The 15,362-nt window shown below is 37.3% G+C and overlaps 1 protein-coding gene across 1 annotated transcript in view; it reads right to left on the reverse strand.

The window, feature by feature from the left end:
• Nucleotides 1-15,362, reverse strand: part of LOC104083052 (synapsin-2-like) — a 119,617-nt gene that overhangs the window by 43,036 nt on the left and 61,219 nt on the right. Inside the window, 2 exon segments of the mRNA XM_009586413.1 lie at nt 2,811-2,953; nt 5,366-5,428. Coding sequence (XP_009584708.1) covers nt 2,811-2,953; nt 5,366-5,428 — 206 coding nt within the window.

Here is a 15,362-nt window from a genome sequence, read left to right on the forward strand (position 1 = left end):
GTGGTGGCTCTCTAAGTACTCTGTTCCTGTGTCACAGAACAAAATGAGAACCAGCTGTAAAACAATATTCTACTGACATAATGCATGTGTATTCATATAAAGAATTTTTCAGACATTTGGTAAATCTTCTCCATTTCATTATGCTTTGTAACAATGGATCTGTATTTCCTTTTTTTGTGTGATTTAACTGTATGAAAGAATCTAGAGAAAAAATGATTGCTAGGCTTTTAGCATTTGGATGAACCCATAGTTTCTGAGTAGAAACTTAAAAATAAATAAAAGGTAGGAGGAACAGGCTGTCATTTTAACTTACTTCTGCTGTCCCTTAGGCCAACTGCTTCTTCTGTGAAGAAGAAACATTTATGTTTGAAAATGATAAATTTACCATGGCTGACTCTTCCAAGATTGTTCTAGAGACTGAACAGCATTTAAATTTCAAGTCAAAGAAAAAAATGTAGGGCTCTCTCCTGTGAAAGGTAGTGGTCCAATTTCTATTATAGGCAATGAACCATCAAGTTACTAATACTGCATCTGACTGCCGGTATCTGTTGGTGTGTCACAACCATTGAGAGCTGGGCCTTACTCTTAAGACTCTGCCACTTGGGAGCTGTAAGACAGAGACAAACCAGCTCCACTTATTATAAACAACAGAGGAGGGGAGAGGTGGGTAGCACAACACAAGAAATCTCCCTGTCAAAGCACCAACAAGAGAGAAAAGTGCTAGCCTTGAAGAGACAGAAGTAGTTGTACGCAAAGGTCTGAAACAGAGAGGAAGGCTGACTGGCGACTGGAAGCAGAGGGAGAAGGCGGCGGTTGAACGGCACCGAGTAGTACAAAAGGGGCAAGGGAGAACCTGGGGCAATCAAAAAGGCTAGGCGTAAGAGACAGAAAGGTAGAAGCGGTCTGGGAAAGCGGTGGGACTGGACCAAGATATGGTTTGGAGAGATAGGAGAGAGGTGACCTTGGGGTGTAGGAGCATAGTGCTATTAGAAAAAGTAGGATGGATGTCTCCAGATATGGGGCTAAAGCCAGGGAAAGTCAACAGTCTGGAACAGCAATGTAAGACAAACAAGGAGAATCGGAATTAACTGTCCTTGAGAAGCCAGGGGCTAAAAGCTGTATCATTCGGAAGCATTTGTTTATGATTCTTATTGCCTGTAGGGAGAGGTGGGGTAGGCCCAACGCACCTGAAATTCTGTAAGGAGCTTGAATTAGAGTTTCTGTCCTGCATCACTAAGAACACTGAAAATCACCAACAAAGGATTCCAGGAACCTCTCAATCCTTGCAAGCTATTTGAGTGCTCTGCCTTGGTCACTGTGTACAACTCCAATTTCCAACACGCTGTTTTTGCAAAATTTAGATAGTTCTGGGTTCAAAATAACACAGAAGGATTCAGGGTCCGTACTGCTGGATGGATCTGACCTATGGGAACAGCATTTCCACCCAGTTCTGTGTTGTGCTTTCTTGAGGCCCTTCAGATGTACAGTAAGAGGCAGATGGACTACTGAGTGGGTCTTGAAAGGCCTAATCTTTGATGTTCTTTCTCAAATACCCCTTCAAGTCCTACGTCAGGAAAGCCCAGCAGTTACTCATACAGTTTTGATCTTGTGAAAGTAATGTCTTAGGAGACAAGTGAAGAGTATGTGGCCTTCCAATATCAACCTAAGGAGATATATTTTGCCCCTTCCCCTGGCCCTGGGCAAAAGGTTCTACTTTCTCACAGAGCTTGTTGGCTGTTCCTAAATTACTTGACGCTTAATGCTAACTCTGTCTTTAATACTATAAAACATTTTATGCATTTTCTTTAACCCAGCTCCAACTTTTTGCTTCTCTTAGTATTCATGGTTTGCTTGGAGTTTAATTGCTTTTACTCATAAAGAACTTGACTGTACCTTACAAATGTCAACATATAAGAAATCTCTGATTCCTCCAATGTCACAGGAGTTCCTAGAGAAATATCTTTGCACGTGTATGTGGGTGTGCATATGTAAATGCATATGTGTATTTTTATTTATGTTTTGTTATATTTTTCCTGCCTCAGAATTGTAAGCATGAGGGAACAAATACATGAGATGATCTAACTTGTCTTAAAAACATGAATGAAATGAATAGATGTCAGATTACATTGCTTGATAATTGAAATAGAGTAAAAATATGCATAAATACAATTACCATAGCTCAACTACTACATGATAACCTGTTTTGCTGCTCCAGCTTAATGTTGTCTCTGAAACTGAAACACCATTTCAGCCTCTTGTATAGTCATGATCTTTAAACAAACACCTGGATTCTAAAATTAGAAGAGATTTTCATGCATATATGTGAAGGCCGTTGTAAGATTAGAATTTTTCTTACAGGTCTTATATTAAAAGGAGAGTACTTTGTTCCATTAAAGTGTTACAATTCAGGCTTGTGTGAATGAATGCCATCTAAATATCCTTAGAGGGAGAAGAAAATTTGACCTTAAGTTGGTGAAAAGATACAAAGGAATCTGATTTAACAAGTCCTCTATAAAAACAAATCCCCTTCCAACTGCTCCTTTCTTTAAATGAAAAAATAAACAAAGGTTAGCAGGAAAACCACTCTGGCAGGCTCACCTGTTGTCTTATTCTCCTCCTCCCAGTCACAATCAACTTAAAAAAAAGTCTTGATAAATCTAGAAAGTCTAAAATACTGTCTTTCCAGAGAGTATGACAATGGAGGCATGGAGTCGCTACATCAGCTCAGAGACTCATCCAACAGTCTTAATCTTATTGGTGCTTATCAATTTTGAAACAAAAGGATGAAAGAAGGTAAGTTTTTGGCTCACATGTATGCTTTGTAGTTACTGCCTATCTTTTGGATCCTGATGTCATATTTGGAGTCTATGAAGGGTTCAGTAGTGGCGTAGGTCTGAGTAAGTGCTACCACGCTGGCTATGTCCTGAAAATCGTAGTGGTTGTCTACCTTGATCTGTAGTCATCATACCACAAGTAAACAGCATATACAAAAGAAAAAAGAGCAATTAGGAATAAAATGTAGAATTCAGTTGCAAATGGCATTCATGAGAAGTATGGTTTTTGACAGCATCAGTTTATAAAAGAAGTATTGGATATTATATCTGATTTCTAGATTCTATAACATTCCTGCATTGAAGTATCTATTTTTCTAGGCAAAATAGTACCTGTTCATCTGTAAAAAGCAATTTGCAGACAGTGGAATTTTATTTTGCTTTTCAATTTTTTTTTTTTAAGTGGTGATTGTTAATTTTAGATCTGCAGGCTTTAGAATTTTTCAAGGTGTCATAATATGCAACACTAATTTATATGGAATTCTTGTTAATTCTGTAAATTGCTCATGTAACTGAATATATATGGAGCCCACCATGTACTATCACATCATGTATCTCCCGGGAGGGAGGAGATGAAGGGTCACGATATCCTGATGAGTGCGCATTCACATGGAGCACAGAGGGTTGGGTCAAGACAACAGAACCATTTTTTTTCATGTTTCCCACTTCTCTGCAAGGAGTCAGGCTTTCTAGTAGTAGGATTTCCTAGTTGTGGAACTCTGTGCTAAGATGGTGAATGGTACTCAACCCATCAACTTTAACATCTTGAAATAAGAGGGAGGTGGAAAAGTGGGGAATATTGATTTAAGGGGAGAGGGAGAAGGAGACTTCAGAGGACAGATGGAGGACAGAGGCATTACTTTTGGACAGGGAGGGCACATCTCTACAGTTGACTTAAAGGAAGCTGGCTGAGATGGGGAGAGAAAGTGACTCAGAAGAGCAGTCTTGGGGCTAGTAGAAAATGGGAGAGGGAAACTGGAACTCCAACACACTGACCCAAAGTACATTTCAGAATGGTGAGGAAGGGAGGCAGGGATTAGTATTTCTCATGTTATCTAATATTAGAGTTTGCAATTCTTTGCAAGCCCAGCATCTTGTTTGCTTCCACTGTCACCTGGTACTTAAAAGGGAACCTGTGGGCCAGGGTGCCACAGCTGAGAGATGGGACTTGCATATTAAATGGGGTCTGGTGAAACTAAAAGAAGTCATAAGGCCTAAGTATTTGCTCTCAACTCTCAGAAGGAGAACAATACAGAGTAATTTGCCGTTTGAGAGCCACAAAACCAGACACAATGCCTGGTTTCAACTTAGTTTCTGAAAACTTAATAGCATATGCGAGTCTAATTACGACCAATGGAAACACTACTCCTAGCAATGCCTTTAGGGAGGACTGGGGTACGAGGAGAACCTTTACTTGGACTCTGACAGTAAGCATTTCACTACAAAAGACTGGCAATTAATCTTGAAAGATTTAAAATATTTTACAGCTAAAAAAATCTAGATTTGTTTCTAGACATTTGATATGCTGAACATTTATGTGCATTATTTCCCTTTTCTATAAACGAGAGGTGAATATTGAAAGTACAGTATAAACATTCTAATACTTCACATATGCAATCCACAGAAACTGCAGTTTAAGTAATTAGTGGTTAATTCTGCTCTCAATTACATTGGCTGCCAGATTTCCACTGACTTACTAAGTACAAAATAAAGCAAAACAGTCATAGGCAAAAGAACATAACATACAGTACAACTTGCACAATTACTGAATAAAAAACAATTAAATCAATTTTCTGTTTCTATTGCTAGTGGCAAATATTATGTTCATGGAGCCTTTGGAGATTCAAGATGACAAATGTAACTATTCTCTGATGATTTGTTTTAAAATCTAAAGCACTTAAAGCACTGAGGTGTTTTCAGTGAGAGAAAGTGGTTAATCTGTAATGACTAGAAATTTTCACTGGTATCAATGAAAGCGGAATTTAAATCATATCCCATTGAACCATCATTGTGAGATAAGTGATATCAAAACAACTGTACTCACCACTGAAATGCAATTACTTTGGAGAAAGAAAGCAGCAGTTACATAGTGGTATGAAACAATCACAGAGAATACATTAAGACAGGAAATGAAGAAAAGTTCAGTATCAAGCTGAAACTAATGAAGAACCAAGGCAAAACCTTCCTATATTCCCAGGTCCGAAAAGTTGGATTGTGCAAACAGACTCTTAAAATAGTCTCACTGGAGTCAACTAAATTAATAAACAAGGTTCTGCTTCAAGAAAGCATCTCGGCACGTTTCAAAGAACGTCCCATATAGGACAACGCATAAACTGAAAAGGCACCAATGTGAAAATGTATTTTCCTAAAGAGAGGTGCTTTCTTGAACAATACACCAGCAGCGATTTGTAAGAGTAGGGATCTGAGACAGAATTTAGACAGTGAAAAGTTAAAATATCCAGGAAACGAAAGAACATGCGTATTATTTTAGACAAACACCCGGCCTCCTAGCATGCAGTAAGTAGCATCTGCACCTTTCCCATGCCTGAATGAGCATGTCCAATCTTCACAACAACAGGAAATGTTGGCATTGTTAGCTACGGGGGGAAACAAAAAAGACATATTAGAGAGAGCAACCATGAGTTAAATGATTAAGCTACATCATTTATGAAGATTATTTAAACATGACCGTGATGCAGTCAAAGCTGTTCTTGCCCTGTGGCTATTTGAACAGGTTATTCATCTGTGTAAGACTAAGTGTTCTGATGAATTACTGTATGTTTTCTGAGGGCTATGTTATTCCCAATTCATACAACTGGTGTACTTCTATTTTAACTTTTTTGTATGTCTTTCTTTTGACTTCACTTTTTCAACTGAATTTCTGCTATTTCCTATTTTATGTTTTATGCTACTGTGTTTTCTGACCCATAAACTCACACTCTCCAAGGTTATAATCAATAATAATGTCAAATTAATCACCCTTTTCCTTTTCCCTTGATTTCCATTATTTAGCAAGGCTATAAATTCTTTTTGTGACCAAAAAAACTTTCTTCAAAGGCAGATCCTAGCTTCTGTTACAGAATATCCCAGTTCTCTAGGGAAGGCTCCAGCTTCTGCATAGAATGCATGTAGTAATTCAGCCATTGATTAGAAAATCAAATATGCAAAGACATATTAATATGCTTTTTTCAATCAAATGATAATCATTCTGTCTCTCAGAAAGTTCTATGAATAACCAGGTTTTTTTCCATCATTCATTTGAAGAAGTTTTAGATCTCCCGGTCATGGGTACAGCTGTCACTTCTTTCTCTTTTTCTTCCACCTAAAATGTGCCTATGTTGAACCTCTATCAACCAAGCATAAATACAAATACTTAGTAGAACAGGATTATAATCAGAAATACAAAACTGAACACCCTCAACATGTAATTAAACTGGGCAGCAGCAGGACAGTAAGTGTTAAGGAGTCTGAAACCTTCATTTAGTACCAGATTTTAACAGAGTAAATACAATCCAAGGTAAAGCTGATGCTTTAGAAAATAAACTAAGAATTCTTAGAGATTTGATGAGAAATTTATTTTCCAAGTACTTACAAAGGATTGCCAAGAGGTTAAACAGAGTTCACACATCTCACTGTGCTTTGCACACCATTGCACAGAAACACACAAACACAACCAGATATTTACATGGAAAATGCCATGGGATTGTAAATATTGACATTAAGATCAAGAGATAAAGAATAGGAAGGTCACTTGGCTTTTGGTAACATCCAAACCTATTTGCAGGGTTACAGAGCTAATTAAAATTCACACACGCTTTTCCTATATTTTAAACATTTATTTTCCATATGCTTTTAAGGATGCCTGCTTTAAAAATACTTTAACTGAAAGCCAAATCTGCACAAGAACAAGTGGGCATTCACTGCAAGGTACATATTCTCTACTACTTACTGTCAGATTCCCAGTACAATACATGAATCTCTTTTCTTTTTTTTAAATGGCCTTTCCTAAATGCACACCGATGCAATATTGGTTTGTTCTGACTTCTTTTTTTGAAACATATACAGGACATCTAAGCAAACAAAACCAAGTTGCTTGTTTTTTGACAGAATCTCAGTTTCTGCTCTGCCTGATCAGAAGAAAAAGGAGAAATCTTTGGATCTACTCCTTTAACATATCAGAGTTTTCAAAGCCTGATGAAACTACAGGGTCCTACAGTTGTCAACTATGCAACACAGGCCATGGAAGTTTTTCACTGATTTCTGCATAAAGCCAAAGCTATGTCTGTTCAGGAGAAAACCAGATTTGATTTAAAGACTTGCAGTTATGAAAAATTTACTGCAATCCTAGCTAAATTATTCCATTAATTAAGTAAAGATGTCATATACATATCTTCTGCCAGGGCATCCTCGAGATTTGAAATCCAGGATTACCGCCAGAGGCAAGCAGACCATTCGGAAACCCATCATTTAGTGCTTTATATTACATGCGTAACTGTAGCTGCCACATTTCAGTGCCCGTGTAAAGACAGGCAACTTGTATTTTTTGCAGAATTTCTGGGTACTTAGAGGAACACTGTAGGAATCAATAACTATGAATACTTTGAAAGTCTTTTATTTAACTCTTGTTTAGGAACCATTTCAAGAGTTGGTCTTTAAATCCAAAATACATTGATTTGTTTTTTACAGACCTGTTTCAATCTAACCAATTTAAGTTAAGGCACGTAAGCGTGCAAAAACTGATTAGTTTCAAAATAGCCAAAAGCACTTGCAAAAGCATTATACAGTAAAGGTCACCTATCCTGCAATTTAGAAATAAATTTCTTGCTAAACTGTAGGAATGCAAGTCCTGTATAGTCAACATCTAGTCACTTACTTACTGCTTTCATATTTTAAAACCAGCGACTTTTTTCCCCCAATTTTTTCTGGGAAGGAAGGGGAACAAATCATTGCCTGACTCAAGATTCATAAGGGCAGCACCACATTTTAATGATTGAACTATAAACCACCGAACTGGGGTTTGTAATGGAAATGCTGGCAGACCTCTCAGTATAGCAATACGAATGGCACTCCTGTAATTAAGAGGACCACGTATCTTCCCATGATTCCAAAGCTGTGGAATCCTCTCTGGGCCGCAGGAACAAACACTAACTCAAATAAAAATAAAAAAAAGAAACTCTGCATTCTCCTTCAGAAAAATGCACTAACATTATTTAAGGCACCAGAGTTCATTTTGCTCTGGAGTCCGATATCAAGATTTCTTGTGGTATTCCACATCCCAGCGCAGACAAAGAGAAGAGGTGGTTGCAGGGGAAAAAGGCGCCGAGTACTGCGTTTCAAACATCAGACAGAAAAAAACCAGGTAGCGCAGAAGGCAGACCAGTATTACAAACAAGAGAAGTGCTGGGATAACGTATCTATCACGGTGACAGGCCCATGAATCCAGGGCTGACGAAGCTGTAGTTATTTTGGTTTTATTCCTTTATTCCTGCTCTTACTTCAATTACCGGAGTTTTCCCTTTGTACCTGGGGACCAGACATGTGCCATCACGCAGTCACTTCCCTACCACTAACTGGTTTCCAGTTGTGCGTGGTATCGTTCTATCAAGCAGTAACAAAACCTGGAATTTCTTACTGAAATTACAGAAAACTTGATTTGAGTCCTCCCCCCCAACCCCAGTCTGCTCCTTGATGTTAATTTCTGTCTTAGCAGAACAGGCAGGCTCAAGACTTTTCATACATTTGGTAAACATTACGTACGATACAACTGTGATAGTAACACCGAAAACTTACCCGCTCCATGGGTTTCCTTTTAATTTATGTTATAGTTGGTTACCTTGAACGAAGACCTATCATGTATCAATGGATCCACTTTAAATAGAGCTGATACTAATAGGACTCATTGCATGTTTTCTTTGAAATGTATTGTTGGGGGGGAGGCCATTTTACAAAAATATTGCTTATTTTTCTAAGGTTTTCTTAAATTCAGAAAAGTATAAATTCTACTGTGACAATTAAAAACTGAGGGCGAGGGAAAAAAATCAGAAAAGGCCAACAACAGAAATTACATTAAGAAATCTGGTGAGTTCATATGTATGAGAGATGGGAATGGACTACACTACATGAACCCTTGCACATACATATAATATACATGAAAGACATCTGAATATTAAAAAAAAAAAAAATTAGGATAAACAGGGCTTCTATTATAACTTAAATAACTATGCAATAAACTATAATTATTAATTAGAGAGAAAAAAGAATACATGTCAAGCATGCAATACAATGCATATTTTTCCATAGTTATATATGAATATGATTGGATTGGTAATAAATATTAGTAGCAACTGGAAAAACTGTCATGGCTCTTTGTAGGAACCCATATACAAAACAATTGAGATACATTACTGATAGTAGCTAATATGATATCATTAACCAAAATAACATCGCTGAGTATTAAAATGTTTTATCAGCTCCTAAAAACTACAAAGATGGATTCAGTCTACACACTTTAATTTCTGTGGTTGTAACTTCTTACATTGTTATTTTAAATAAATGTGAAGTCTCAGTTCAACAGAACCTTAATTTATTCTAAGTTGCACGGCTCACTTCCATGACTAGGACTAGGTACTACTAGTAGTAGGTACTACTTTGGTCTGTGAACTTAAAGACATGTTCCGTGGGGTGCAAAGAATAGATTATGTTTTGCGGATAAAAGGCAGTAGTAAAAAATCCTTTTAAAATCTGGATAACAGAAGTGTAGATTCCTAAGTTTCAAACTGAGGGATATTTAGCATGGAAGCTGCTTTACTGAAATGACATGTTTTAATGGTTTCTGTCATATACTAATAGCACGAATTAAATTTACATACTTAATGACCAGACAATTCTAATGGTTGTTACCACAGGGAACCTTCAAACTGAGAGTTCATTCAGGTTTGACATGAGTCTTAATGAGTATAGCAGCAATACTTTAAAACCGCTTGGCAGACCGGGCACTTGTCTAAGTGTTAGAAGTCCAACCCTGTCTTGCTTAACTGCACTGCAGAAGCGTTCAAGGGCAGAGGAGAATGAGGGATTAAATATTAGAAGTGATTAAATCTGTAATGGAAATACAACAGTATATATGGGTTTAAAATGTGACTGTAATATCCTGTCTGAAAAATCTTCATGTTTTTAATAACATGTCTATCTTTTCCCTATCCAAATAACTATATATCAGTATTTTTCATTCAAGAGCTGATTTGCAGGCCACTTAACTCTTTCCTATCACTTTTTTTTTTACATAACTACCATTTATTTTATTGTTTTCAAGGCAGTCCAGTGGAAAATAATTCTTTTAATGGTGTCGTATGAATGTCACTAAAATTGATTCTGTAACAGGCCTAATATGGTTTTTTAGATGAACACATTTGAAGTTAACTGGTCTAGTCCTCACAGAAGCGATTTTTCTAAAATGAGTGGATTTGATTTTTCACCCATACACTTGCAATGGGAATACGGCAGCTGACAAACCGGCTCAAACCTGCAGACGTTCTGAATGCCATGAGAGCTGGACTCCACAATCTCCACGGGTGAACTGGAGGCCGATGTACAAGACTCATACTTTCAAACCACTTGCAGCAACTGTAGTATCCTTTAATTCTTCTAAATTACTGATAACAATACAGACAGCAACCCCTCAACATCTCACAGTCGTGGATTCGCCATTCATTTTTCACCGGATCTATTCATATTAGTCCGATCAGAGCAAAGACAGTGCAGTAGGAACTCACGACACACATTATTTCTCCAATTTTCCATTTGTTCTTTTTGTTTCCCGTACTACTGACAGGCAACTAGCAAAGTAATTATAGTTGCAATGAAACTATTTAGGTTTACAAATAGACAAAGAACTATCTCAAACAGCAGTTATTCCGATGCAATTACTCAATCCAGGGAGAAATTTGACCCAATATTCTGAAGTTGCTGAATAAACACTAATTAAGGCAAGCGTGCATTCACAGCAAATCATTTTGAAATTTATCACAGAAGCATGTTTCTCATGTCATCAAGACTCTCAGAGTCAGGTCATGACATCTGTTGGGTGAGCTAGCTTGAGACCACAAAGCTTTTTGAAACTGCTGGTGTGGGGAGCAGTAAGTTAGCAAATCATCCTCATTCAGGCTTGAAATGCTGTGCATTTTTACTCTTCTGTTGCTGTAACTTACTACATCAAAATAATCCTTTTCCATGTTGCTAGGATGACTTGCAAATTGCATTCAAACACAAATTAGATTCAAAGATTCGTTAGTTACTGCTCAGAACCCATTTTAAATGCCTGAAACCTGCAAAATAATACTGTGCTGCTCTTCTGAAATGTCACGATACTTGCAATATGTTGCATATGTTGTTTTCATAAAAGCGTTAGGGCTGGCCTAACTTCTGTTCTGATCCCACATATTAATAATTACACTGAATGAACAGGGAAATGTGGAAAATTCAGTCAAAACAACTGCAATTACTGATCTTTGCTTTTGCTAGAAGGTTAAGAAACATTTGCCAAATTAAAAGAGTTTAAAAAGACACTGATTATATGATACAGGTGCTCAAAAGGAGCATACAAATACTGTGAGAATTGCTGTTGACACATCAGATAACCCTTAAAAACAAGGGTTCCAGAAGACTTCATGAACACAAAGAGGTTTGAAAGCTCCTGACCTCTGATCTGGAGGTAGTAAATAGCGACACTGGCTGCGCTTAGAACATATTTCAGTTTCAAAACTAAGCATACCCTGCCAGCCAAAAATTAAGAAAAAACCAGTTAAAGATAAAACATACTTCCTCTTCTCTTGAAAAATGGTAGAGGATTTTTTCTTGTTGAGAAAAGGAAGGAATCCATATTCTTCTGGAAGACATCATTTGTTATCCAAACATAGTGTTTTTGTAAAAGTAGTCATTAGCATCATTCGGAACACCCAGGTATATCCACTGGTCTGCAATATGTGCAGGCCAACTGCTACCAAGCCGAGGATGCTTGTTTTCCTGAAATCCCCATTTTGAAACTGCCACGTAGTATGTGCAGAAGAACTAAGAAGATACAGCTGGGCATGAAATTTAAAAAGAAACCAAACCAACAAACAACCCAAGCCAATGAACAATACAAACACTGCTCTGTGCAAAGGAAGGTAGTGAAACAGATGCCACAACTCTGACCTCTGAGCAGGTAATTAACAAAATTTTAAAGCTCAGGAATACTTATCTGCTAATGAGCTCATGAAGAACCGCGCTATTTTTACACTGTGCTGCTCCCTGTCTTTTCAATGCATTTTCATGAAAAATAAAAAGTAGAATCAGTAGTCTGCCTTAGTATTTCTTACTAAGAAGTACTTAATACTTCTCTCCTTCTGAATTCTTCGCTATGATTTCCTTTAAGCTGAAACTTGTGTGCTGTGCATGCAGTTCCAGTGTAGCAGGAGCAGCAGGGAAAAGAAATCCTGTTACTTGAACATATCAAGAAGAGTCATGTCCTTCCAGTGAACCTGACAAAATAAACTTAACTTGTGTTTCAGAAAGAAACAAGCCACACACTGTACCTAGCGGCAGCTGGCAGCACCATCGCTCTGGAGAATGTACGTTCACTCTTTAGGATTTGTGTGGCCACCAGAGATTTGACATCCCCTTCTGACAGACGTATTTCTGCCTTGTCAGTCTATTCTTTTCTAAACTCGAGCCACACCTAAGGCTCCTGCTCAGAAATCCTACTTAATTTCTTTTTTTTTTTCCTGAATGGAGTCTAAATTAGTTGCAGGATGTGACATAGTTCTGCCACAATAATTTTTGAAGGAATTGTCCGATTACACATCAACTTTGAAATCAGAGAACTGTACACAGCCGGTCCTGTTAGGTCCAGTGACTAAAATGCACCCCAACCCGCCTGGGAAACCTGTCGGTTATTGCCACTGTAGGACTTTTTGAGAGACGGTAACACTGCCCAGAGATCTCTATATACAAACACCATGACTAGTCACTAAAAATACTTCAATTTTTTATTTTGTCTAGCTATGAAGCCCATTTACTCTTAACTAGGTTCAAGTTTGAAAATGAAATGCCGTTTGCTAAATTCTGACAATTATAGATATTTCAATTGCTTAATTTCCAACCAGCATACTCTAGAGACTATAAATTTCATGCCTGCAAGTTATCTGATAACAATAAAGCTGCCTTACAATTAGAAACACTTCTAATTAGATGAGAATGAAAATCTAAAAAGCCGGTTACTTTCATGATTCTCTTACTGACGTCACAACAGCAAGGGTGGTTATTATCATTGCTGGTAAACATTTCATCCGCATCCATGTTTTAAAATTGAAGATTCTTTGTACTATGAGCTTACAAAGATAAGTATCATTTTATTTATTAAACTCTAATATCTGGCCACCTAAAGATTTCATAAATCTGCTTATCATGTTCTTTACTGTAGAAAGAAGTATTCTAGTTTGATATACTTACACAATAGGTACCTATAGGCACCATTATCATCTTCTATATTCTGAAGTGAATTCTCTAGTTAGTTAGCCAGTAGATGGCTATAGAGTTAACCAGCACAGTCTTTATCTGTATTGCTGCTTGTATTTTTCCATATGTAATGGAAATAATACCTATCCTTTCCTATTTCAGAGATTTTCTGGAGTTTGTAAGTCTGGTTTATGAGACTGTCATCCTGCGATTTCTTCGCTGTAAGTCTATTTAAAATAAAACCTTAAAGTTTAAGCTTCATACACTAAAGTGCTCAAAGGTTTTTAAGTTCTTCTGCAATTTAAGTATTTTTGAACAATGCTTAGAGTTACATAATATAAGCTGATTTATTTCGAAGAGATATAATTTGAATTCTTGAAAATTTACTTTGAATTCTTCTAACTAAGGTATAATGTAAAATATAATCAAAGCTGTATATAAAAATAAAACTAGGCAAAGATCATCTGCTAAAAGAAAAAAAAAGCCCTCTGCTGGCAACAATACAGAAAACACAGTTTTTTGAAGGTGGTATTCACCCTGGCTTTAATGTCCTCATGGTTGAGTGGAATAGAAAAGCCACAATAGGAAAAAAAAAGGGGGAGGGGGAAACGTAGCGACAAAAAACCCCAGATGTTGCATAAACATGACTTACCTCAAGTTCAGTGTTTAAATATTTATCTTTCCAATAATCCCCAAGCAAAGTTCATTTAACCACTATAGTTCCATGTAATTTATTTGTGGAATATGCATCAGTCTGAATCTAATTTTGCTCTGCTTACTTTGGAGAAAGGAAATGAAAAGTGAAATAATGAAGGTGGCCTTTTATTCATTTTTTCTTTCCCAGAAACAGGCAGGGAGAGTCCTAAATCAATAAACAAGCAGAAGATGTACTTTCTCTGGTCTCTTTGGTTTTAGGAAAACCCAATCTCAAGACAAAGTCAGGGCTCAGCCATGCAGCAGCTCTCGTCACCAGCAGGGGTAGCTCAGCACGCTCCTCTCTCCATTAAGAAAAGCAGAAACATCAGGCTTCACCAGCTCTTCTTCTCAACAAACAGAAAGAACAATTCAGAGGCGCCGAGCCAGACTTCCCACTGCCTTGTTCCTTGACAGAAAAAACTAGGTGTAAAATTCTATCTGTAGGCAGTAACGTTTTATACCCCCTTCACACAAGTGGCAAGGCAAAGGAGAATCTGATGTGCTTTGTATTCTCTTTTTAGAAATATGGGCATTAAAGAAATCTGAAAGTTCAAGTGGATAAAGAGATTCAATTTGATTAGGGTGCCAGGTAACCAAAGAGAGGCAAATGCACCTTAATCGTGATTTCTTTATCAAAACAGAGGGCTAAAATGTCTTATAAACTAAATACTTGTCCCAGGAAAATGCTGGGCCACCTCAATTCCCACTGAAATTAATGGGAGCTGATGCAAAACTGGGTATTCTGAGCATCCCTTGTACACAGTTCCTTCACTTGCCATTAACACCACCTCACAAGACTGGATCTAAGAAACCTATTCTCTTGGCACTCACTGAAATCAACACAAGTTTTGACATGATCTTAGTGTGTAAGTGACACCATCAAGTACATCTGAACTAGGAAATCAATCTAAAATACCTTTGTCCCCACTACTGTTTTTCAATTAAAAAAGAATAATTATCTAAATCAGCATAGAAGTGACCTGATGGTAGAAAAATCTTCTATTTTCAGTACCTGTACACCATGAAAACAGAAATTGTCATTAACAAGAAAAACACAAAGTATCATGGCAGTTCCCACAGATCTCTAGTAGAAATTGTGGAGAAGACAAAATCTTTGCAGAGACAAATTATATTTTGATTCTGGTATGTCAGTGCTTCATTCCATTCCAATCATTCTACCAACTATTTAGCAGACTGCTGCCTCTAAAACCAAGTAACATTTTGCCACCTTATAAAAAGATTACCCAAATCGCTGTGACTGTAAACCCTATGGGTTTTTTTACTGTAGTATTTAGGAAGTGACAGCTATAAATACCCTCCCTTTTGAAGCAGGCTATAGTA

Source organism: Fulmarus glacialis, unplaced genomic scaffold (genome assembly GCF_000690835.1).
Source record: "Fulmarus glacialis isolate BGI_N327 unplaced genomic scaffold, ASM69083v1 scaffold6001, whole genome shotgun sequence".
Classification (NCBI taxonomy): Eukaryota; Metazoa; Chordata; class Aves; order Procellariiformes; family Procellariidae; genus Fulmarus; species Fulmarus glacialis.